The following is a 25,232-nucleotide window of genomic DNA, read 5'->3' on the forward strand; positions in this document are numbered from 1 at the left end:
AATAAATTAGACGGTGAGGAGGGAACCATTAATCACGGGGGGACCGGTGTGCTCTTGGCTCCCCGTTTGGCAGCACTCATAGCATGGATGAGCGTACCCCCTCTGCTCTGCTTCTTGGAGGCATCCGGCTGCGGAGTTCTGCTGACCAGCACTGGAGGATGTCGCGGCGGGGATTTACTCTGAGACGCTCTGTTAACCTGCTTCCCCGGCCTCTCCCAGATTCTGATCACCCAGTTAAAGATTCTAACGTTGGAGTTCTGGGCTGTGAACCCGGCGCAAGGGATTTCCGCTTTAACTCATTTAGTTAATCTGTTCTCCACGAGGGACCGCGTTGCAGCCAGTCCCTACATCAGCAGGATTTCTGAACCTCCCCGCAGGAGGGCCAGTGCCACTCTGCACCCCATACTTGATAAGGCCAACGGGGGGGGGGCACCTTACTGCAGCACAGACGTGGAGCCTGGATTTGTTGCCCCACTGCCCTTCTCCTGCGTGTCTGGGAATCACTTGTCAGGATGTACTTTAGCTGCCATGTTTGTTCCTGAGGCTTTGTTATGCTGCTGTGTCTGCCCCATATCCGCCGCCAGTATACTCACCAGACGCTGTGTCCCCCATAATCGGCTCTTGTGGCTCTGTGACCCCTCCGGTATTCTAATGTATTTACCATAAAGGACATTATTTATCAAGGAAAAGAGCAATTCTTGGACAAACTCAATACGGCGGAATCACATTCCACTGGTTTTTATGGCAACTACACCAAGTAGCACTTTACCCAAACCTCGCCTCTCCTTAACCATTCGGTTTCTTTCTTAAAGATTCCACTTATGTTACAATAAAAATAAACGCTGCGGACAAATAAACCTAAAGCTTTGTGTAACTGCCCATTTTCTGGTGTTTTTCCTGTGGGTGACTGCGTATAGAACCGGCTGTGTATAATGTATAGGTAAATTAGCGAGCCGGCCCCCTGTATAATGTATAGGTAAATCAGCGAGCCGGGGCGCCTGTATAATGTATAGATAAATCAGCGTCCAGGGGTCCCTATTCAATGGCATCTCCAGCCTTGCGTTAGACATGCATTTTTAACTACATAATCTGTACTTATCTCTTTGAAGTAAAGACTGTGATTGAAATCTGATTAAAAACTAAACTGGCAGTTATTTTTCATTATTTAACCCCTTCAGTCCCCTATGGACGTACTGGTACATCCAAAAAACACATCCCAAGAATCCCCTATGGACGTACCAGTACGTCCTGTCCTTCATGCAGTGGCGTTGCCGGCTTTCTACCGTCTGATCTGATGTAACGGCTTCTGGCACGAACGCCGTAAAACTGTTACATCTTTAAACACCCATCGTGCGATCGGGCATTCCCTCGGAGGACAGGATATCCCTGCAGGGGATGAGAGTGTCCTCTCATGCTGAAAAACGAAAAGGAGAAAAGAAATGGTAAGTGATTTAAAAAAATAAATTCACTAAAATACGATAAATAATTAAAAAACCAAACACATCACTGGCATCAATAACATTCAAGAGGACCTCTAACCATCAAAACAATATATATATATAAAAAAACCTTACATCCCACTGCCCTAACACAACCCCCAAACCCCTTAAGCCATAAGCATAAAAATTCTACGAATAATGTACACTTTATAGTATGCTCCCTATAAGTGCCGGGAAAGTCTGGAAAATCTATATAAATGAGGTATTTCTGAAATCAGGAATTGATAAACTTGGAGGGGATTTTCTGTCGCTTTACCTAATTCTGTGAGGTAAAAAAGTGTTTTTTTCTTTTCTAATTTTCGCAAGTTTTTAGCTGAAAATTTAGAATGAGAAATGTAGTAATCATGTAACTATGGCATATCTCTCCTTGAAACAACGATATATAGTTTACACGGATGCACTATTCACAGGAAAAGAGAATAATCGCTGAACCGACAAAAATGGCAAAATTGCTCCGGGACTTGAGGTACCAAAAACCCCTGGGATTGAAGAGGTTAATATGGACCATGCAGCCGATATATATATAAATATTAGCCCCTGCTGCCTATATATATTTGCACCTGCTGCCAATTATATATATAAATATTAGCCCATGCTGCCAATATATTTTATAGTGAAAAAATTGGACCCTACCCAAGCATTTCCTTGAGCCCCGCTCCACGCTCCCTAGCATGCAATCCCTCCCTCCGCTACCACACCAAAAAAAAAATATTTGCCACACTGACTGCAGATCAGGGGAAGTGAGAGTCGGTGCCGTCTTCCCTCCTTCTGACAGCAAGGCGCTCCGTCTTGCTGTTTGTTGGTGCAGTGAGTCCTCCCCGCGGACAGAGGGCGCTACGGTGACGCTCCGCGAGGCGCTCTGTCCCCCAGTAGCTGTTTGTTGGTGCAGTGAGTCCTCCCCGCGGACAGAGGGCGCTGCGGTGACGCTCCGCGAGGCGCTCTGTCCCCCAGTAGCTGTTTGTTGGTGCAGTGAGTCCTCCCCGCGGACAGAGGGCGCTGCGGTGACGCTCCGCGAGGCGCTCTGTCCCCCGGTAGCTGCTTGTTGGTGCAGTGAGGGCTCCAGCTCCGCTCTCCGGTCAGAGTCCCGGATCCTTAGCCATGGGGGGCAGGTAGGTGTCGGGCTGTGGGGTGATGTCACTGATGCAGGCGGCTCCTGGTGTGCGGGGGTCGGGTGTGTACGGACTGTGGAACGGCGCCGGGTAGTTTATAGCCAGTCTCGGGGTAAATGGGCAGACTATCTGAGTTAATGATATCTGAGCGTCCCGATTGGTTCTTTTCTCCCCGCTTTATCACAGCTGGAATCCCTGCTTGAATTCAGGTGACTTAATTCAGAATATATTTACCTCCCGACAAGTCACGGTTTCCATGACAACAGTTATCAGGACCATTTGGTGCCTCCATTAGTGAGTCCCTGCGATAGGCTTTGTTGGGCTATTAAAGGGTTAACGAGGGGCAAATAATTTAGACGGTTACCTGGAGGCAGAAAGGCTCTTCTTAAAGTGGCGGCGGCGGCGGGGGGGGGTTCAGTAACAACTGCGGCCCCCGTCAGTCTGTATGTCTGTCTGTCCATGCGTGTGTGCCCTGTCTGTGCGCACGTGTGTTATGTCTGTGTACGTGCCGTGTGTCCTCCCATGTGTTATGTCTGTGTTGCGTATGTTTTGTGTGTATACGTGCGTGTTATGTCTGTGTTCCGTGTGTACGTGCCGTGTGTCCCTGCTCCGTGTTTTTATTGCCGCCGCTCCCCGCTTTATGGTTCGGGAGTTCTCACTTTATGCAATTCCTTTACTCTGCCTGGACTGCTTCCACTGGGAGTCCATTCCTGGTATCAACTTCCCTCTCTGGGGGGTCCGCTTCCCGTTACCCGTCTGTCTACCACTAACCGTTTAGTTAACATGCTCCGGTCTCATATGCCTGATGTATGTTTTGTTATTGGGGCCACATGCCGTGTTAGGGGCCTCTATGCCTGATACCCATTGGGGCCCTTGAGGGGTATTTCCCAGGCTGGGCGCAGGCATGTGGCATGACACGTTAACCCTTACACACGTTAGTGACACGTAACCTCACTGCCTCCCTCCCCCGCCCTGTCGCCCGCACTCAATCCTCTCTTTATCCCCCCACCCTTGGCAGCCTGCAGACAGACCGGGCATTGTGTGCGCGGAGTCTGAACCCCAGCGGCCACCAAATGGTTAAACCGGATTCTGATCTCTGTTAATTCAGATTAAAAAACAGGGGGGGCGATGGAGAGAGAGGGGGGGGGGGGAGAGAGAAGAGGAAAAGGCGAGAAAGAGAGAGATGGGGGGAGACATTTAAATCAATAAAGGGTTAATAAAGGACGGGAGGGAATTTATTTCAGAGGAGGAGAAAAATTACAACAAGAGGGCGGAATCTAACACTAGAGAGTCAGAGACTGAGATGGAGGGGAGTTTTACTTTACTGAGAGGGTGGGAGATAAGTGGAGCAGCCTCCCAGCAGAGGTGGTAGAGGGTAATACATGCATGGGATAGTCATATGACTAGAAGGGCCAGATGGGGCCGATGTGCCGGCGAGTTCCGGGTGCGGCCAGTACGGGGTGCGTTATTCTTACTGGTTTCCACAGCTGCTGCCTCCTCTGTTGGATAAGAGATGCCCCCCCATCCCCACTTATATAAAAGTTTTGGGGACATGAGCAGCCGGGGTTAGGAAGCAGCGGTAATGGCACAGGAAGTGGGGAGCGCGAGGCACAAAGGCTTCCCCTGTTGTTTGGAAGCATTTCTACCTCTATCGGTTCCGCAGAATAATCGCCCGCTATTGGAAGTGGCGCAGACGCGTTAATCCCTTCAGCCCACGATGTACCGCGCTGTCATGTAACCCTTTAATTTTTGCCCCTCTAACATACAAGACCAGGCCCCGCCTCTCACAGCCGTGCAGCAGGACCCACGGATACACGCCTTGTAACCGCTGATGCCATGTGATTGCTGCGCAGCGATTAGATGTTTCTGGATGGCATTTTATCTCCAAACCCCCCCCCCCCATCTCCACAAACTGCCAGACTGCACTGAGTAACGCTCATTAACCCATTGGGTGCCATGTGCTGCCCCATCTGCTCACTGCAGGGGCTACAGACTCACCTGACCCAAAATACCCCCCAAATATAACGCTTTGTCTCTCCCCAGCTCGCTGCCCCCCCTCTGCGTTCTGGGGGTGCTGCGTTTATTGGGGTGCGGGGCCGGTGTAACGATTTGTCTCCCCCCAGCTCGCTGCCGCTGCTGCTCCTCTGTGTTTTGGGGGTCTGCGCCGAGGACCCCCCGCCTGCGGTTCCTGCGTCGGATCCATGGGGGGAGTTCTGGCTGGTGCGCTTCGTGGTGAACATTGCCGGTTATGGCACCATCCTGGTTCCCGGCTTCCTGCTCATCAAGTACTTCAAGCGCAGGAACTATCTGGAGACAGGTAAGGGCCCCTCTGTGGCCCCAGGATTTTGCCCCAGTACACGGCCCAGACCCCGTCATGCCCTCCCAAGACCCCCACAGCTTGGTGTCCTGTGAGTGTCACGTGTCTCATGTCGGCCGCCGGGCTGGAAGGGGTTCTGCCGCCCGTTGTGAGTCTCTTTCGATGCGTTTCTGCCCCTCTCTGCTGCAGGCCGCGGCCTCTGTTACCCCGCGGTGAAATCCTGTGTTTTTGGGAATGAGTCCAAGTCTGCTGCCCCCGAGGAGCCTTCATCCGCCACCAGGACGGACGCGGACCCTTCGACCACCCAGCAAGCCTTCAGACTGCTCTTCTGTGCAGCGGGACTGCAGGTGAGACCTCGGGGGTGTTGGTAGTGAGACGGACCGTGTATATGCGTAGCGTCTCTGCGTTCCCGCGTTGCTCACCCTCTTTTGTCGCTTCCGTTCGTTCAGATTTCCTACCTGACGTGGGGCGTCCTGCAGGAGCGGGTCATGACGCGCACGTACGGCTCGGAGGAGGGTGGCCGCGGCGAGCGCTTCCGGGACTCCCAGTTCCTGGTTTTCATGAACCGGATCCTGGCACTGACCGTGGCCGGAATGTACTGTGCCTTCACCAAGCAGCCCCGCCACGGCGCCCCCATGTACAAATACTCCTTCGCCTCGCTCTCCAACATCCTGAGCAGCTGGTGCCAGTACGAGGCCCTCAAGTTCATCAGCTTCCCCACCCAGGTCCTGGCCAAGGCGTCCAAGGTCATCCCGGTCATGCTGATGGGTAAACTGGTGTCTCACAAGACCTACGAGTACTGGGAGTACCTGACGGCCGTCCTCATCTCCGTCGGGGTCAGCATGTTCTTGCTGTCCAACGGCGGAGGTGCTCGGGCTTCCGGAGTCACCACCTTCTCCGGCGTCGTCATCCTGTCCGGCTACATCATCTTCGACAGCTTCACGTCCAACTGGCAGGACTCCCTGTTTAAGTACAAGATGTCCTCGGTGCAGATGATGTTTGGGGTGAACCTCTTCTCCTGCCTGTTCACGGTGGGCTCTCTGCTGGAGCAGGGGGCCTTGGTGGAAGCCGCTCGCTTCATGATCCGCCACCCGGATTTTGCGTTCCACGCCTCGCTGCTCTCCGTCTGCTCGGCCTTCGGTCAGCTCTTCATCTTCTACACCATCAACAAGTTCGGGGCGGCCGTTTTCACCATCATCATGACTCTGCGTCAGGCCCTGGCCATCCTCCTGTCCTGTCTGATCTACGGCCACCCGGTCACCGCGGTGGGAGCGGTGGGCTTGGCCGTGGTCTTCCTTGCGTTGTTCTTGCGGGTCTACGCCCGGGGGAGGATGAGGAGGAAGGGGAAGAAGGCCGCGGACCCCCCGGCCGTGCAGAAGGTGTGAGAGGGACCCGGTGGCCAGGAGGACCCTTGTATTTGGCGTTAATGGAGCCTTTGCCGGTAGTCGGCGGAAACGCAAAGCGCTCGCCTTGGACTTTTTTTTCCTTTCTTCTTTTTAATTATTACTCTTTTTAGCGTTTGTCGCTTTGAGTCCCGCAGAGTCACAGACTGAGAGGGAGACTAACGTGACCTCAGCTGCACCGGCTCGGGGAGGACGTTGGCCACGCGGCCCCCGCTGGCTTTGTGTAATTAGGAAGGAGGAGGGCGTTAACCTCGTGACTTGTTATTTTTATTCATTCCTGTGCCGGGCTCTTCTATTAAATGGTCCATTTCCTTATTGTGCCTCCTCTTGTCGTATCTGCCCCTATTGTGAGTCGGGACACCGGGGGCAGCTTCCTGGGGCTGTTGGGCAGATGAATGAATTCAGTTATATGAATTTTTAGTGATGGTTCCGGGTTTCACTCTCCAGGAAGGAGACCCCGTAGGAGCTTTCACGCTCTGGGGGCCGGGGGGCTTATGTATGACTAGCCTGACGGAGCTCTCAGGGTTAATATATATATATATATATATATGTATATGTATATATATATATATATATGATGTGTAGGGGTTGGCCCCGCTCTTACCGTGTATTATATGGCCTGGGTGACCAGGGGCCACCTAACCACCCCCTCCCCAGCAGGGGCCCTCAAACTGTGGGGCTCAGCACGAGTATGGGAGATCAGCAGACGCAGAGAAGTCACAGCAGTCTCCCTTTCAATCGGCGATTGAAATCGGCGATTCAATCGGCGATTTTCAACGCGTTTCTGCCCCCCCGGGGGTTCATTTCTCTCTCTCTCTCTCTGCCGAGATCCTCGTTAATTCTCGTTCTGACTCAATCTGTGATCCACTGACCGGGAACCGCCGGCCGACGCTCCGGGGCATTTATTAAAGAGACAGGGGCTTTACACACACGCTGCGTCCACACAGCCACTTCCCTGTAAATAGACTTTGTGCCCTACTGTGGGGTATTTGTGTAACTGAGCGGGGCATTTAGGAGAATAATGGGGGTTATTAACCCTGTTTAATTTATAAATTCGTTTTCCTGTGCTATACACATTATCGGGGCTTTTAGGGCTGTAGAACCCTGCGATCCCCTCATACCCGGCAAACATTCTGACCTCCTAGAGAAGAGGGTCTTTGGGGGTGTGGGGCCCAGAGAGGGACTGGACAAACTGAACAGGGACAGTGGGTAGGTATGCATGACATGTCGGGAATTCCCCCACCTTAAGGAAGTGGCTGACTTGTTGCGTGATGAATTGCGTGTTTATCAGTTAATTGCCCCTGCAGACACTCCCTGCCCTGGGGGGGGGTTCTAAGGATTTAAACCGGCAAATAATTGCCAGTAATAATAATAATAATAAAACACGTCAGCTGATAACGTAACTTAAACCGGGGGGGATCATCCTCGCTGCATTGTTTTTTTTTTCTCTTTTCTTGGTGTCCCCATCAGAATCACGAGAGACCTTTAATCAGTTACTGCCCGGCTATGAGTAGGCGCTGTACTTCCCAAAATGGGATGGGGTAAAATTTGGGGAGAATGGTAGGGAGGGTATATGTATTTCTTATGTTTCAGTTCATGTGGGGTTTAGCTTTTTCTTGCTTATACAGTTTTCATTTCTCTATGGGGGTTCGGAGAGGGTGAGAAAGCCTTTAAGTTGTGATACGCACAGGGTGTCAACTCCCCACCAAAGCGATATATTTTGGACTTCCTTAAGAGATAAAACTTTACGCTTTCACCCGGGGTCGATCCACTGCTCATGAACCTTTTATTTAATCCTTTTAAATTCTCAGCCAATGGGTGTGTGAGGAGCACGGCTGCAGCGCCACCTGGTGGGCATCTCTAGGAAGTACCTTTAGTGATTCAGCCACCTGTATACTGCCCACCCCCATGCAGATCCGGGGCAGGGGTATCAGAGGGGCATTTTTAACCTTATCATCGGACACACACAGCCTATAAATATATATATATATACTCACACCGTCCCTACACACTCGCCCTATAAATATATATATACTCACACCGTCCCTACACACTCACCCTATAAATATATATATACTCACACCGTTCCTACACACTCACTCACCCTATAAATATATATATATATATATACTCACACCGTTCCTACACACTCGCCCTATAAATTATATATATATATAAATATATATATATACTCGCACACAGGACGGGGCTGTACATGAAACCAGCCACGTCGGTGAATCCCGAACATCGATCGGCTGCATAAACCGGCGACGGGCGCATCCCCCTTACTGGAGCGCAGAAACCCAGAACCTGCCGGCAGCTCAGAACCATTTGGCATTCAGGAGCCGTATGTCTATCCCAATGCGTGTTTACATTTCCTCACTCGATTACCCTCTACCACCTCTGTTGGGACACTGTTCCACTTATCTACTACTCTGTAAAGTTGAACTTCTTTACATGACATCCAACGAGACGCCCACACACGGCAGAAACCCGCGGCCCCCACGGGGAGGCACATCTCAGAGGCTCCAGCAGCTCTCCTCCGAGCCTGTGGCTTATACACCAGAGCGCTGCCTTCCAAAACTCTCTCCCTCGGCAGACCAATTACTTCGGCCCCCGCCGGACACCGAGGAGTTTATCCGGATCAGTCGAGCTTCAGGTCTTCCTTACGGAGGGCATCTGGAGACTGAGACCCGCATCGCCAAAACATAATCAGGAAGACCGCAAACGGTTAGGCCCCTCCCTGCGACAAGTTATTTCACAGACCAGAGACGGAGCCAGAAATCCACCAATCAGCGCATCGCGTTTATTTCCAATAAACCCCCCGTATCCGCAGACCGGGAAGCAGACGCTTTATGGCGATGCTAAGGAAGTCCGTTCCTCTAGACTTTCGTTAATCAAGCCTGTGGACGTGAATAAGACCGAGCCATTCTATTTCTCCCCACAGTCTGTATGAATAACTCATATAGCGGATGAGACGTTCGCGCACTTCATCCTCAGCATCCGAGCATAGACTTCTCCCCAATCAGTTTCTGAAGGGGATCCGCGGACCTCCAACCCAGCCGATAATTAACCATAAATCTCTCAGACTCCAACTTCAGTGTAAAAAGAACTTTATTTGCATTTTTTTTTTTTAATTTTACAACAAAAAAAAAAACCAGAACAAAAACACAGAACACGGACTCTCGGGAGACTGCAGGGCATTCGAGACGCCGAGGGACGTTTCATCCTAATCCACCCAAAGCCAGAGCTCCAGCTCCCCGTGGGGGGGTTTTACGTGGGGGGGGGGCTCACAGCAGTGTGTACGGTGCAGAGGGACCCACTCAGCCTGGTGACCGACCGGCAACGCAGCAGCGATACAACCGAGGAGCGCAGGGGGGGGGGGGGGGGGCAGCAGCCATTTCCATCGCTAAGCTTACGCTCCTTCTGGGTATAAATTAGGGGGAAGAGGGGACGGCGCCCCCAGAAGTGACATTTCCAGTCTATAGAAAGGATGCATTTTCCAGCCAGATACCCCCAGGGGACGCGGTGCCGACACAGAACTTGGGTTTTAAAAAAGAGGGCGAGGAGACAGCCGGGGTAAATTCACAGCTCGGGGAGAGACGATTAATCCACTTCCTCCATGCGAGACGCATCCTCTTCTCCTTCAAGAGGTGGGATGTCATCCGGGACGGCCGGGGTCGTCTCCTCCACGGCGGCTTCATCGTCATCAATACCTGGGGAGGAAAAGGACATTTAATCCGCGGCCACCATTCTGCCAAACCCAACCTGCATGCCAGCAGCTCCTTCTACAGCCACCCGCCGAACACCAGGGGCAGATCTGCTATAACCAGGGCATCTGCCCTCCGTGCAGTGGAACTCCGGCCCCTCCCCCAAACGTTATAATCTCAGACAGGGCAGCTGCCGACACCACCGACCAGCAGGAGGCGCTCTGTACTGGGAAGTTCCCCAATCTAGGGAGTAACGGGCTCCTGCTCACCAGTTAGACAGCCCGTGAGCAGCCGCTCCGGTCTCACTCACCCAAGCCCAGCTTGATCATCCTGTATATTCTGTTTGAGTGAGTCTGAGGATCCTCCAGAGAGAAGCCAGATGACAGCAGCGCTGTCTCGTACAGCAGAACCACCAGGTCCTTCACGGCTTTGTCGTTCTTGTCGGACTCGGCTTTCTGCCGCAGAGTCTCCACGATCGGGTGCTCCGGGTTAATCTCCAGGTGCTTCTTGGCCATCATGTAGCCCATGGTGGAATTATCCCGCAGAGCCTGGGCCTTCATGATGCGCTCCATGTTGGCGGTCCAGCCGTATGTACTGGTGACGATGCAGCACGGAGAGGACACCAGGCGGTTGGACACTGTCACCTGCAGGGGAAAGACGATGAGATGGGCAGCCAACAAACGGGTCCCGGAGGGGCTGTTAGGAATTGCCACCAGGCAGGACATGGCCTCCCCTCCCCCATATATGCGTGGCCAAGGGGGCCTCGCCTCACCTTCTCAACCTTCTTGTCCAGGATTTCCTTCATCAGCTTGCACAGGCTCTCGAACTTGGCCTTGTTCTCTTCCATTTTCTTTTTCTCGTCCTCGTCTTCCGGCAGCTCCAGACCCTCCTTGGTGACGGAGACCAGAGTCTTCCCGTCAAACTCCTTCAGCTGCTGCACGCAGTACTCGTCGATGGGCTCTGTCATGTAGACCACCTCAAAGCCGCGCTTCCTCACCCGCTCCACGAAGGCAGAGTTGGCCACCTGATCCTTGCTCTCACCTGAGAGAAAAGTTAGCAAATTAGCGACGGCTAGAAGCCCTAAATTAATGGCAAGGACCTTAAACGCAAGACGTTCAATCAATGCTGTAACACTCTGCAGCAAAGCAGATCAGGGAACCACCTACTGCTAAAAATTACACGAAGATAAGTCTGGAAACATAAATGCAGCAGAACATTTAATCAGGGGTCAGAGGCCGAAATGGAAAGTTTTACTTTACTGAGGGGGTGCCTCCCGGCAGAAGTGGTAGAGGGCAACAGTGAGAATTTAAACATGCATGGGATGAGACCAATGACCGATTAAGTTCTCTACCGTGGGCAAGGTGCTTACCGGTGATGTAATAGATGCTCTTCTGGTTCTCCTTCATGCGGGACACGTACTCTGTCAGAGAGGCCATCTCATCCCCGGTCTGGGATGTGTGGTAGCGCAGGAGCTCGGACAGCCTCTTACGGTTTGAGGAATCCTCATGGATGCCAAGCTGTAAGGAGAGGGAGCGGGTCAGACAGCGGTCCACAAGGAGCCTGATCCCCAGGAAATAAAAAAAAAAAAAAAAAAAAAAAAAAAAAAAAAGGCCCCCCGCATTCTTCCCCCAAACGGCGCTCACCTTGAGGTTCTTGGAGAAGGCCTCGTAGAACTTCTTGTAGTTGTCCTTGTCCTCGGCCAGCTCGGTGAAGAGCTCCAGACATTTCTTCACGATGTTTTTGCGGATCACCTTAAGGATCTTGCTTTGCTGCAGCATCTCTCTGGAGATGTTCAGAGGCAAGTCCTCAGAATCCACCACGCCGCGGATAAAGTCTGCGAGGAGGAGAGGACACTTAATACAAGACGCCGCATGAACACCAGAGTTACTTCATGGGGGACACTAGACCCTGCGAAGCCCTGGGAGGGCAATGGTTACCCCAGAACAGAGAGAAAAGGGGGCCACATGTCACTTACTCAGATACTCTGGGATCAGCTCGTCGCAGCTGTCCATGATGAACACTCTGCGCACGTACAGCTTGATGTTATTCTTCTTCTTCTTGTTCTCAAACAGGTCAAAGGGGGCCCGGCGGGGAATGAAGAGCAGGGCCCGGAACTCCAACTGGCCCTCCACAGAGAAGTGCTGCGGGAAGAAGGGTGATTAAAACCCCTTCTCTCACATAAAGGAGCAGCGAGCGGCCGCGCAGGTAGTGGGCAGGTTACCTTGACAGCCAGGTGGTCCTCCCAGTCGTTGGTAAGGCTCTTGTAGAACTCGCCATACTCCTCCTGGCTGATGTCGTCGGGGTTGCGGGTCCAGAGGGGTTTGGTCTTGTTCAGCTCCTCTTGGTCAATGTATTTCTCTTTGATCTTCTTTGTCTTTTTCTTCTTGTCCTTTCCCTCCTCTTCCTCATCTGAACCAACATCCTCTATCTTGGGTTTATCTTCACCCTCCTCCCCCTCCTCTTTCTCCTTCTCCTCTTCTGCCTCGTCGTCACTGATCTCCTTCTCTCGCTCTTTCTCAAGCTGTGGGGAAAGCGCATTCGTTAAGCATATCAATAGCTGCAGAGGTCTCTAGACGGCCGCCAGACCTCGCTATACGAGCTCTGAACGCCGCGCATGTCCCCAGCGACACCATTCGCTGCCCCACATGGTCTTTGTTAAGCAATTTACACCTTTACTCATGACCTGGCAGTATTAACCCCGTCCGTAAACCTCTAGTCAATAATTTTGAAGACCTTGCGGATGAAGTCTGCCCCCCCCCCCCATATGCGATATTAGAACTGCCCTGCCAGGTACTCACATAGAGGGTGATGGGGTAACCGATGAACTGAGAGTGCTTCTTCACCACTTCCTTCACACGCTTCTCCTCCAAGTACTCCGTCTGGTCCTCCTTGAGGTGCAGGACAACCCTGGTGCCACGGCCGATGGGTTCCCCTACAGAGAAAAGCAATCGTTAAGTTTCACCGATTCCCACAATGAATGTGAAGCCACGACAGTATCCGGACAGACATGGAAACACGCTCGAGTCCAACACCAGAGGTGGTGTGGTAAAGAAAAGCCCACATACTCTAAGATCTCTGCTGGTGAGCAGATCCAGGCAAAGTCTGGCAGGAGGACAGTCTATGGTCCAGCCAGTAGATTGTGAGGAACCCGTACTATAGCCACTCACCATGATCAACTTTAACGGTGAAGGAGCCCCCGGCAGAAGACTCCCAGATGTACTGCTCGTCATCATTGTGCTTGGTAACCACGGAAACCTTCTCTGCCACCAGGTAAGCAGAGTAGAAACCCACACCAAACTGACCAATCATGGAGATGTCTGCACCAGCCTGCGGGAAGAGAAGAGACCGTCACGGCATTGAACAGCCAATAAGAGCCACCGTGGGCTGCGGCCAGCTGCTGATCAACCAGGGCGCCAAACACGGTCTAGGCTGCCCATCCAAAGCGGGGACTTCGCCTTACCTGCAGGGCTTCCATAAAGGCTTTGGTGCCAGACTTGGCGATGGTTCCCAGGTTATTGATCAGGTCAGCCTTGGTCATGCCGATGCCGGTGTCCACCAAGGTAAGAGTGCGTTCATGGCGGTTTGGGATGATGTCAATCTTCAAATCTTTACCGCTGTCCAGCTTGGATGGATCCGTCAGACTCTCGTATCTGATCTTATCCAGGGCCTGAAACCCAAACACTGACAGTGAGACACCCCGACACCACAAACAAAGCCCAACGGCCCCTCACGGACCGGCTCACAAACCAAATGCAGCCGCCGAGAGCTCAGAGTCTGACGTGTAACAGCAGCACCCACCCCACCAACCACAATATTAGAGAAAGAGGCCCCCCATAAGGACCTCCACAGATAGTGTCGGGAAACGGGCCCCCAGCCGCGTCGATCGCGTTCGGGCCGACTCCAGCAGGAACACTTACATCGGAGGCGTTGGAGATCAACTCGCGCAGGAATATCTCCTTGTTGGAGTAGAAGGTGTTGATGATAAGAGACATGAGCTGTGCGATCTCAGCCTGGAAGGCGAAGGTCTCCACCTCCTCCTCGCCATGATGGACTTCTTCTGGCATCTGTAAGAAAGCCCAACGTCAGCCACCACTCAGCTATACATTATACAGGGGGCCGACTCAGCTATACATTATACAGGGGGCCGGCTCGCCGATTCAGCTATACATTATACAGGGGGCCGGCTCGCCGATTCGTCTATACAGCTGTTTTCACCTCACACACCGCAGGGGGCAGCACTATGTGGGCGAGGGGCTTTTCAGGAACCAGGGCTAATGGGGGTCACCCCCGGGGCACATTACACTCGGGTAACCCCGACCCCCCCGCCCCGTTATTTACCCCGGACAGCTCCAGGTCACCCTGACACAAGAAATGGTGCGTTTCCAAGATGGCGTCGCACTTGTTGCCGGCTCCTGAGCACGTGCACTGACCCCTCCCTCTAGGCAACCAGTCTAGAAGGTTCCAAAGGAGGGGCCTGTGGGGAATGGGCGGAGCCTGAAAGCTCACCACAAAGCGCTCTGCGGCTTATAGTGCGACGCCCCCACCTGCTGTGCCCCCCCGTCCCCTATACACAAAACAGCGTACCCCTATACACCGCCCCATCCCGTACATATAACGCTTACCCCTACACACCGCCCCATCCCGTACATATAACGCGTACCCCCTATACATACCGGAAGCTCCCCACCTCTATATACTGCCTCATCCCCTATATACCGCCTCACCCCCATAGATATAGCTCCAGCCCCTATAGCCAGCAGCACGCCCGGTATACCACCCGATGCCCTATAACCAGCCTCAAAAAAAAAAACCACAACAAGAGCCCCGGCACCACCAACACCCCGATAACAGCCCCAATACTGTATCACCCCCATAACCAAATAATTGCCCGGTATTATCCTCCCTTGTAAGCCCGGATTTGCCCGCTGTTACCCCATCCCCGGTACCTTGCTGTACGTCCGTGTCTTGTTCTTATGAATGAAGAAGGAACGAAACGGCAACCGGCGAGTTTATATAGCGGGACGGAGCGCGAGCCGGATCCCTCCGCCACCAACTGACAGCCGGAACTATATACTGACTCAGCCGGCTGTCCCTGCAGTAAACTGCGTGCCCGGCGCTATATGCCCCGTATATACCCCTTATATATCAAGTATATACCCCCTATATACCCCGTGTAACACCACCCCTATATACCCCTTACATATCCAGTATATACCCCTTTTATATCCCGTATATACCCCTTACATATCCAGTATAACGCACCCCATATATACCCCTTACGTATCCAGTATATACCCCGTATAACACCCCCCGTATATACCCCTTACATATCCAGTATAACACACCCCCTATATACCCCTTATATATCCAGGATATACCCCGTGTAACACACCCCGTATATACCCCTTACATATCCAGTATATGCCCCGTATAACGCACAGCACCCCGTATACACCCCTTACATATCCAGTATATACCCCGTATAACACACAGCCCACCCCGTATATACCCCTTATAACGTGCAGCACACCTCGTATATACCCCTTACATATCCAGTATCTACCCCGTATAACACACAGCCCACCCCCTATATATACCCTTTACATATCCCATATACACCCCATAGAATACACAGCCCACTAAGTATATACCCTGTATATATGCCCCTTATAACACACAGCCCACCCCGTATATAGCCTATACATATCCCGTATCACACACAGCACCCCGTACAACACACAGACTGCTCCCTGTACAACACACACTGGCTGTAATATTTATAAGAGTAATAAAATTAGATTGTAAGCTCTTGCGGTCTCTCTGTAAGGGGTTAACGCTCTATAGGTTGTTTATTATTATTGGATGGGTACGCAGGGCACTGGCTTTTACTGACAGTCCGTACGGTGAGCGGCCGCGGTTTCCAAGGTAACCAGGCCGGCGTCCCCTCCAAGCCGCATCCGCAGAGCCCAGAATTGATATAATCTGCGGGACTTTTTTTCTGGTGGAAGGACATTTGGCTGTTGGAGGTGCTGTGACTTTCTAGTAGTTTCTCTGTGAGTCCCGCCCCTATCAATCTAGAACCTACCTTATCCCCACCCATCTCATTATTATGCAGTTTCCCAGGCGGTGATGCTGGGAATTAACCCTTCGAGGCTTGTGCTGCTCAGTTCAGGCCGTGTGACGTAAACCGCGTGTATCAGATCACGCGTGGGATCTGCTGCATGATGCGGCCAACCGATTAGTAACGTAACCACAAGCTGCAGGGGCGTACCCGCTGTATCTGGCACCCGGGGCAGATTCGGTTTGTGCCACCCCCCCAACTTTAAGATGTAACCCCCCCCCAAAAAAAAAGAATGGCGAAAATATTTATTGTAATCTGCCGAAAAAACGAGAAATCTGAAAAAAAAAAAATTAATTAAAGCGTAACTTCCGTCACTATACACTGAGACGTACATCTACGTGATCGGCCTCTGAGCCCCCTCCGCCCCTGAAACAGCCTGCCTGTGCCTGCTCTGCCCCTGAAACAGCCTGCCTGTGCCTGCTCTGCCCCTGAAACAGTCTGCCTGTGCCTGCTCTGCCCCTGAAACAGTCTGCCTGTGCCTGCTCTGCCCCTAAACATTTTTGGCATTCACTCACTTTTTCATTCACCCATTCACTCTCCTGCACCTCCTCACCTCTCACATTTCACTGGTCGGGGGCCGGCCGACCAGCACTGGGGCCGCGCAGACGTCAGCCGACAGCCTCCTAACGCTGGCCGCCACGGTGAGCTACGACCTGTGTTATACCGCTCTATGAGACTGGCGGGAGTAACGCGTGGACGCTCTATGAGACTGGCGGGAGTAACGCGCGGACGCTCTATGAGACGGGCGGGAGTAACGCGCGGACGCTCTATGAGACGGGGCGGGAGTAACGCGCGGACGCTCTATGAGACGGGGCGGGAGTAACGCGCGGACGCTCTATGAGACGGGGCGGGAGTAACGCGCGGACGCTCTATGAGACGGGGCGGGAGTAACGCGCGGACGCTCTATGAGACGGGGCGGGAGTAACGCGGGGACGCTCTATGAGACGGCGCGGGAGTAACGCGGGGACGCTCTATGAGACGGCGCAGGAGTAACGCGCGGACGCTCTATGAGATGGCGCTGGAGTAACGCGGGGACGCTCTATGAGACGGGCGGGAGTAACGCGGGGACGCTCTATGAGACGGGCGGGAGTAACGCGGGGACGCTCTATGAGACGGGCGGGAGTAACGCGGGGACGCTCTATGAGACGGGCGGGAGTAACGCGGGGACGCTCTATGAGACGGGCGGGAGTAACGCGGGGACGCTCTATGAGACGGGCGGGAGTAACGCGGGGACGCTCTATGAGACGGGCGGGAGTAACGCGGGGACGCTCTATGAGACGGGGCGGGAGTAACGCGCGGACGCTCTATGAGACGGGGCAGGAGTAACGCGGGGACGCTCTATGAGATGCCGCAGGAGTAACGCGCGGACGCTCTATGAGATGCCGCAGGAGTAACGCGGGGACGCTCTATGAGATGCCGCAGGAGTAACGCGGGGACGCTCTATGAGATGCCGCAGGAGTAACACGGGGACGCTCTATGAGACGGGCGGGAGTAACGCGGGAACGCTCTATGAGATGCCGCAGCAGTAACGCAGGGACGCTCTATGAGACGGTGCGGGAGTAACGCGCAGACGCTCTATGAGACGGTGCGGGAGTAACGCGCGGACGCTCTATGAGACGGTGCGGGAGTAACGCGCGGACGCTCTATGAGCCGGTGTGGGAGAATACTTGTTTTTATTACTTTTTTTTGCGTTTTTAAAGGATTTCATCATTTATGTGAATGTACGTTTTCTGTGTGTATGGAGTTTATCGCCCCAAATGCATCATCCCCTCCCCCTCCCCACCCCGGGGGTCAGTGCGAGATAAAAAACCAAACAAACACTAAAGAATGGGCAGACACGATGAAAATAATAAAAAACTTATTTCAGCCGCACTAATAACGTGTTACATTTTCTGAAAAAACTCCGTTTCCTTTGTATGCAGGAAGCCCTTTAAATAAAGTTACAACCTTCTATAAAAAAAAAAGAAAAACAATTCACGATGCCAATTTTTGAAATTTTTCCAATAATAAAAAACTGTAAACTCTTAGAACTGTCAGTGAATGAATAATACGTGGGAATAGAAGACGTGGCCCGTGGCCCCCGGGATCCACAAACGCTGCAGAAACGGCATCGGAAGAGTAATGGAGTCTCTTGTGGACCCTGGCAGTGAAGGGTTAAAGTGGGTAGGCAGGATGCAGGCCCCTTTACTATTAGGGTTGAAGCCCCCCGTCTGTTTGGGGCGTCCGTTACAGCAAGACCCGCCCCTGCGGACCCCAATGAACGTGCCGCGTATATATGGGGCAGCTCGGCCCGAGCCTTCAGAGCGGACAGCGCGTGGGGTTTACTTGGCTTACGGGTGGGATTTGCCTGGGCCTGGGGTTTGCTGATTGTGTCCCGCAGTGGGTGGGAGAGAGGTAGCACCGGCTAGACGTGGTCAGGCTTCGGTACGTCCCGATCACACCAGGATCCGCAGAATGAAGGAGAAAGCGGCTCCCAAGGCCAAGCCCAGCGACAGGAAGAAAGCCATGATGGCGCCGGCCGTCTCCGCCTCCTGTACGTCCACTTTCCTGCGGGTGACAGAGAGACTTGAGAGACCTGTCCCGCAGGCACTGAGAGTGAGACAGGGGCAGGCCCTGCGCGGCTCCTCAGATTACTTACTTGGGCCCGAAGCACATGCACAGACTGGCCAAGTAGCCGTTGGACAGGGCAAAGATGACTATGATGCAGATGTACCAGGCGTCGTGGGCAAACAGGACGGGGAGGTAACTCCGGGGGGTGACATTGCACAGCATGAAGAGCGGCAGGAACACCACGCGGGCAAACACCAGCATCGGGAGGAGCTTACTGCCCGGCCCAGGCTAGGAACAAAAACAGCTGGGTGAGCAGGGCAAAGCAAACCCCTCCCACTGGCATCAAAACCCCTCCCACTGCTCAATGTAACTCCTCCTGTTCTTTTGGCCCTAACATTTCTCCTCTACCACATGGACAGCAGATCACCTGCCCCTCAGGGGAGGGCCTTATTACTCACCCACACACAGACAGCCGTGATGCTCCGCCCCACCCAGTCAAACGCGTTGAACAGCAGGAAGCAGGAGACAGGGATGAAGTACATACCTGGAGACGGGACACTATGTATTAACCCCGTGCAACCTCAGGCTGACCACGCGCCCAGCGCACACCCTGATCCCATCTTCATCACTACACCACCTCCACTTAATGCCCCAGCAAATCTCCCCCATCCAGGAATCGTCCAGTTCAGTGAACTCAGAATCCCACAAAAACTGCCCCCACCCCATGAATTGTCCCAATAAGTCTCCACCATGAATGTCGCTCCTCTAGAACTGCCCCTCTATGAATGGACCCTTACACTTGCTTAGCTGTCCCTATAGTTCCTGCCCTGAATATCCCCTCTGGCCCCACTTCTTACCCCCCCCCCCCTCCTTCTGAGTTGCACCCTACTTGGGGTGAGCTGTCGTCACGTTTGGTCGATGTATGGCGAGTCAAGTGCTTGTGGTAGCAAAATGCAGGGGTTACTGAGTATACTGTGGGTCCTTCCCGTCAAATTTCAGCGATGTCTGCCATGGCCCCTGCACCCCAACTGCCCCTCGTATATCACACGGTCACCCAGCCTGGGGTACCTGGGGCAATTCAGGATTCAGTCTCCTTGACCTGGTGACCATTCTCAGAATACAATCATTTAATGGCTGCTCCAAGAGGCCACGCGTGGCCCACGTACCACGTCCTGACCCGGCTCCTGTGATAAGGGCTTTTACCCTTTCTCCTAATCCCTGGGGCAGCTCGACTTACCCCACTGCGTGTCTCCGGCGATGGTGGATTTCACGTCCGCGGTGACTGATGGGAAGATCCCGATGGTGACGGTAAACACCAGGCAGACAGACATAGCCGTGACCCACATCTGCAAACACATGATAAACATGTAAAGAGTGGGCGTGGAGCGGTCTATAACCCCGTGGGGGGAAGGCCAGGGATTACTATTAATTTACAGGTGAAAGGGTGTGATTAAGGAAGTTTTTGGGGAGCCGTAGCCCCAGGAGGTGGTGGCAGGAGAGGGCGGGAGGAGAAGAAGGTAGCAGTAGATGGTAGGGGGAGGCGATGGGAGGAGACGGTGGGAAGAGAAGGTGGGAGGAAAAGGTAGCAGTAGACGGCAGGAGAAGATGGTGGGGGAGACACGGCGGGAGGAGAAGGTACCAGTAAATGGCGGTAGGAGATGGTGAGAGGAGGGGGCGAGGAGAAGGTAGCAGGAGACGGTGGGAGGAGGCGGGGGGAGAACGTTGCAGGAGATGGTGGGGGGAGACGGTGGGAGGAGATGGTGGGGGGAGACGGCGGTGGGAGTAGAAGGTAGCAGTATACGGTGGGAGGGGATGGTGAGAGGAGGGGGTGAGGGGAAGGTTGCAGGAGATGGAGGGAGGAGGCAGGGGGGGAGAAGGTTGCAGGAGATGGTGGGAGGAGGCAGGGGGGAGAAGGTTGCAGGAGACGGTGGGAGAAGATGGTGGGGGGAGACGGCGGTGGGAGGAGAAGGCAGCAGTATACGGTGGGAGGGGATGGTGAGAGAAGGGGGTGAGGGGAAGGTTGCAGGAGATGGTGGGAGGAGGCAGGGGGGGAGAAGGTTGCAGGAGATGGTGGGAGGAGGCAGGGGGGGAGAAGGTTGCAGGAAACAGTGGGAGAAGATGGTGGGGGGAGACGGCGGTGGGAGGAGAAGGCAGCAGTATACGGTGGGAGGGGATGGTGAGAGGAGGGGGCGAGGAGAAGGTTGCAGGAGATGGTGGGAGGAGGCGGGGGGGAGGTTGCAGGAGACGGTGGGAGGAGAAGGTAGCAGTAGACGGCGGGGGGGGAGAAGGCGAGGCGTTACAAACCTTCTTCAAGATACGGAGGATGGACTGTATTCCGGTTTCCGATTCTTTAGCCCCCCCGTCTGCTGCGTCTGTGGGGTACGGAGAGAAGTTACCACGAGACCAGCAGCCACCAACCGCCAATTCCCCCACCACACCCCAGCGCTCTCCCTCTATCCTCCCTCATTAGGTCACCTGGCATGCTATTCACCAATCATGTGGCATACTATTCCGCCAGTCACTCAGTGCTCTATTCCCCCAGTCACTCAGCGCTCGATTTCCCCAGTCACTCAGCGCTCTATTCCCCCAGTCGCTCGGCGCTCTATTCCCCCAGTCACTTGGCGCTCTATTCCCCCAGTCACTCGGCGCTCTATTCCCCCAGTCACTCGGCGCTCTATTCCCCCAGTCACTCGGCGCTCTATTCCCCCAGTTGCTCGGCGCTCTATTCCCCCAGTAGCTTGGAGCTCTATTCCCCCAGTAGCTCGGAGCTCTATTCCCCCAGTCACTCGGCGCTCTATTCCCCCAGTCACTCGGCGCTCTATTCCCCCAGTCACTCGGCGCTCGATTTCCCCAGTCACTCGGTGCTCTATTCCCCCAGTCACTCGGCGCTCGATTTCCCCAGTCGCTTGGCGCTCTATTCCCCCAGTTGCTCGGAGCTCTATTTCCCCAGTTGCTCGGCACTCTATTCCCCCAGTCGCTCGGCACTCTATTCCTTAGTCACGCTGCACTCTATTGCCCAGAGATTGACGTGGCGCTCTATGTCACGTGGTGCCCCTGCAGTCTCACCTTTGTGCAGGAGATCTTTCTTCATCTCCAGCGAGGTGTTGTTGTCTTTCAGGTTCTCCACCGTGTAATATCGGTAAAACTCCTGACACCAGAGAACAGGGAGAATCACACCGTGTCCCCACCCACCGTGGCCCCGCTCACCACGTTCCCTCGAACCTCCTCCCCGCCCACCATGTCCCTGCAAACAGCTGGCAGAAGAAGAGACCCGCGAGGCTTTAAGCTCAGCTCAGACCCCGGGATATATATCGGCACGTGGCTCACTGGGTACTCACCAGTTTGTTGAGCATTAGGTATGACAGGAGAGCTACGAAGATGACCGCGCAGGCTGTGATGAAATAGCCAAAAGCGCTGTCCTCCAATTTCGAGCCACCTGTGGAGACACATACTGGGATCACTGGGAGCCGGGGGGGGGCTTACTGGTGACAAAAGGTAAATGAGTGGGCTTACTGGGAGACAAAGGCGAAGCGGGTGGAGTTACTGGGAGACAAAACAAAAATGGGCGGGGTTACTGGGAGACAAAGGGGAAACGGTGGGGTGACTGGGAGACAGAAGGGAAATGGGTGGGGTGACTGGGAGACAAAGGGGATATGAGCTGAGTTACTGGGAGAGAAAGGGGATATGAGTGGGGTTACTGGGAGAGAAAGGGGATATGGGTGGGGTTACTGGGAGAGAAAGGAGATATGAGTGGGGTTACTGGGAGAGAAAGGCTCATACTCACTGGCCAGAGCACAGATCATGGAGAAAGCCGCAAACGTCCCCGCCAGACCCTGGCCGCTCATGATGGGAGTCGTATAACTGGTCGGAAAGAGAGCCGCCAATCCAAACAGACTGCCCTGCAAGAGAGCGCCGAACGCTGCCGGCGGCAGAGAGTCCAACAGCACCAGTGAGCGAGACACAATGACAGACAGACAGTGACCGACACACAGAGACAGCCAGTGATAATGACCGACACACAGAGACAGCCAGTGATAGTGACCGACACACAGAGACAGCCAGTGATAGTGACCGACACACAGAGACAGCCAGTGATAGTGACCGACACACAGATAGACAGTGCTGCACAGAGACACACAATGACACAGGCACGTGGTGACACACACACACACACCGTGCCACAACCCTTTACTCACAGTTGATGAAGACGATTTTCACCATGGTGAGAGTGAAGAACGTGGCTGGAGAGAAAGGGACGTTCACAAAGATGGCCGTTATCAGAAAGACCAGGAATATGGCGGCCAAGCTGCCCCCGATTCGGATCTTCTGGGAGATCCTGAGGAAGGGACAAGGTGAGTCTGGAGCATCGAGCTCGCCCACTGGTGGCCCGGCACCCCTCTCGCCGCAGCTCACCTGTTGTGCAGGAAGGAGTTGAGACACGTGAAGAGCAGCAGGGGCAGCATGGCGCACAGGGTCATCACATTGTTGAACTTGCTCTGCAGGTAGGTCTGCTGTGGGGGGGCTTCGGAGGACACGTTGCCGGCCCAGACTGCCGTCCAGGGTGTGACGCCATCAGGGCCCGGGATGCCGGTGGGATTTGTGGTCACAATGCCCAAGTCATTGTGGCGCTGGGAATGAGTGTCGTTCCCTACATCCACGTCAGCGAGACGGCTCTTGAAATACTAACAAGGGAAATGGTGTAGATTAGAGCATCAGAGACCACCACGGAACCCAAACCCAGAGACCACCACGGAACCCAAACCCAGAGACCACCACGGAACCCCAACCCAGAGACCACGATGGAACACAAATTCAGAGACCACTGAGGAACCCACACAAAGAGACCACTGTGGAATCCAAACCCAGGGAACACCATGGAACCCAAACCCAGGGACTACCACGGAACCAAATCCCAGAGACCACCGTGAGACCCAAATCCAGAGACCACCACGGAGCCCAAACCCAGAGACCACTGCAGAACCCAAACCCAGACACCACTGAGGAACCCAAACAAAGAGACCACCGTGGAATCCAAACCTAGGGACCACCATGGAACCCAAACCCAAAGACCACCACGGAACCAAATCCCAGAGACCACCACGGAACCCAAACCCAGAGACCACTGCAGAACCCAAATCCAGAGACTACGATGGAACACACATTCAGAGACCACTGAGGAACCCAAACAAAGAGACCACCGTAAAATCCAAACCCAGGGACCACCATGGAACACAAACTCAGAGACCACCGCGGAACCCACACCTAGAAACGACCACGGTGAGGCCACGGCTGATTTATTAGGGATTCTTACCATGGTAGCCGTCATGAAAAAGTTCCATGGCAGCAGCGTCCCGAGACCCAGCATGAAGAATATTAACCAGACGGCGTTGTACCTGCGCGGAAGAGAGGAGCTGACGTGAGCACCTGGTCTCACCATCAACAGAAGATGGACACCAAGAAACACGGCAAATACCGCGTCCCTCCCCACCACTGCCGGGTGCCGGCCGGACGCAGGCGCACAGCGCACCGATCCTCAGGGGAGCTTTATGCTCCTCACAAGCTTTCTGGAATTCCTGCACTGGGAGTCTGTTCCTGGTACCCACTGCCTTTTCTGTAAAGAGGAATTTTCTCCTGTTACCCCAGCCTTCCACCCTCTCAATCCCGCAGTCTAGCTCTGGGTCCCTCTTTTCATGTTCTTTAACCCTTTGTATGTGTCTCGTGTCTCCCTTATTGAGGCTTTTTAGACTTTCCTCGTACGTTTTGTTACTAAGACCCCCCAGAACCAGTCACAGGATTCTAGACGAGGGACATCTTTTCTCCCAAAAAGGAGGCGTAAATTTATTGGAACCAGGCTGTCCTAATAATATAAAAATCCTTTACTCTACAGACCCCTGTGTATCGGGGGAGGGTCGGTCCCCTGTGTATGGGGGGTCTATCATCTGTGTATCGGGGGAGGGTCGGTCCCCTGTGTATGGGGGGTCTATCATCTGTGTATCGGGGGAGGGTCTGTCCCCTGTGTATGGGGGGTCTATCATCTGTGTATCGGGGGAGGGTCTGTCCCAAGTGTCTCGGGGGAGGGTCTATCCCCTGTGTCTCGGGGGAGGGTCTGTCCCCTGTGTATCGGGGGTCTATCCCCTGTGTATCGGGGGAGGGTCTGTCCCCTGTGTATCGGGGGTCTATCCCCTGTGTATCGGGGGGTCTATCACCTGTGTATCGGGGGAGGGTCGGTCCCCAGTGTATCGGGGGAGGGTCTATCCCCTGTGTATCGGGGTCTATCCTCTGTGTATCGGGGGAGGGTCGGTCCCCTGTGTATGGGGGGTCTATCCCCTGTTTATCAGGGGGGTCTATCACCTGTGTATCGGGGGAGGGTCGGTCCCCAGTGTGTCGGGGGAGGGTCTGTCCTTTGTGTATCAGTGGAGGGTCTATCCCCTGTGTATCGGGGGAGGGTCGGTCCCCTGTGTATTGGTGGTCTATCCCCTGTTTATCAGGGGGGTCTATCACCTGTGTATCGGGGGAGGGTCGG

General features: G+C 53.9%; 2 protein-coding genes and 1 pseudogene across 4 annotated transcripts; 1 reads left to right on the forward strand and 2 right to left on the reverse strand.

Annotated features, from left to right (window-relative positions):
* Window positions 1–5,413: 5,413 nt before the first annotated feature.
* LOC149276699 (adenosine 3'-phospho 5'-phosphosulfate transporter 1-like) lies at window positions 5,414–6,310 on the forward strand. Its single transcript, XM_089503387.1, has one exon. It carries the CDS (start codon window positions 5,414–5,416, stop codon window positions 6,308–6,310), a length of 897 nt encoding a protein of 298 aa, XP_089359513.1.
* Window positions 6,311–9,774: 3,464 nt separating this feature from the next.
* LOC149276700 (heat shock cognate protein HSP 90-beta) lies at window positions 9,775–14,102 on the reverse strand. Of its 3 annotated transcripts, none has more exons than XM_089503393.1 (11): window positions 13,956–14,102; window positions 13,631–13,705; window positions 13,206–13,353; window positions 12,837–12,970; window positions 12,260–12,559; window positions 12,014–12,179; window positions 11,682–11,872; window positions 11,408–11,555; window positions 10,811–11,079; window positions 10,349–10,682; window positions 9,775–10,044 (listed from the first exon to the last, which is right to left on the reverse strand). In XM_089503393.1, exons 1-11 carry the CDS (start codon window positions 14,100–14,102, stop codon window positions 9,935–9,937), a joined length of 2,022 nt encoding a protein of 673 aa, XP_089359519.1. In that variant the 3' UTR covers window positions 9,775–9,934. The 3 variants fall into 3 exon arrangements, with proteins under 3 accessions (XP_089359519.1, XP_089359518.1, XP_089359517.1); XM_089503392.1 differs by having other exon boundaries at window positions 13,206–13,335; window positions 13,499–13,705; XM_089503391.1 differs by having other exon boundaries at window positions 13,206–13,365; window positions 13,499–13,705.
* A 4,415-nt stretch (window positions 14,103–18,517) lies between these two features.
* LOC149276701 (equilibrative nucleoside transporter 1-like) lies at window positions 18,518–24,146 on the reverse strand (annotated as a pseudogene).
* Between the last annotated feature and the right edge of the window lie 1,086 nt (window positions 24,147–25,232).

Source organism: Sceloporus occidentalis, unplaced genomic scaffold (assembly GCF_023333645.1).
Source record: "Sceloporus occidentalis isolate IW3139 unplaced genomic scaffold, rSceOcc1.0.p SCAF_231, whole genome shotgun sequence".
Taxonomy (NCBI): Eukaryota; Metazoa; Chordata; class Lepidosauria; order Squamata; family Phrynosomatidae; genus Sceloporus; species Sceloporus occidentalis.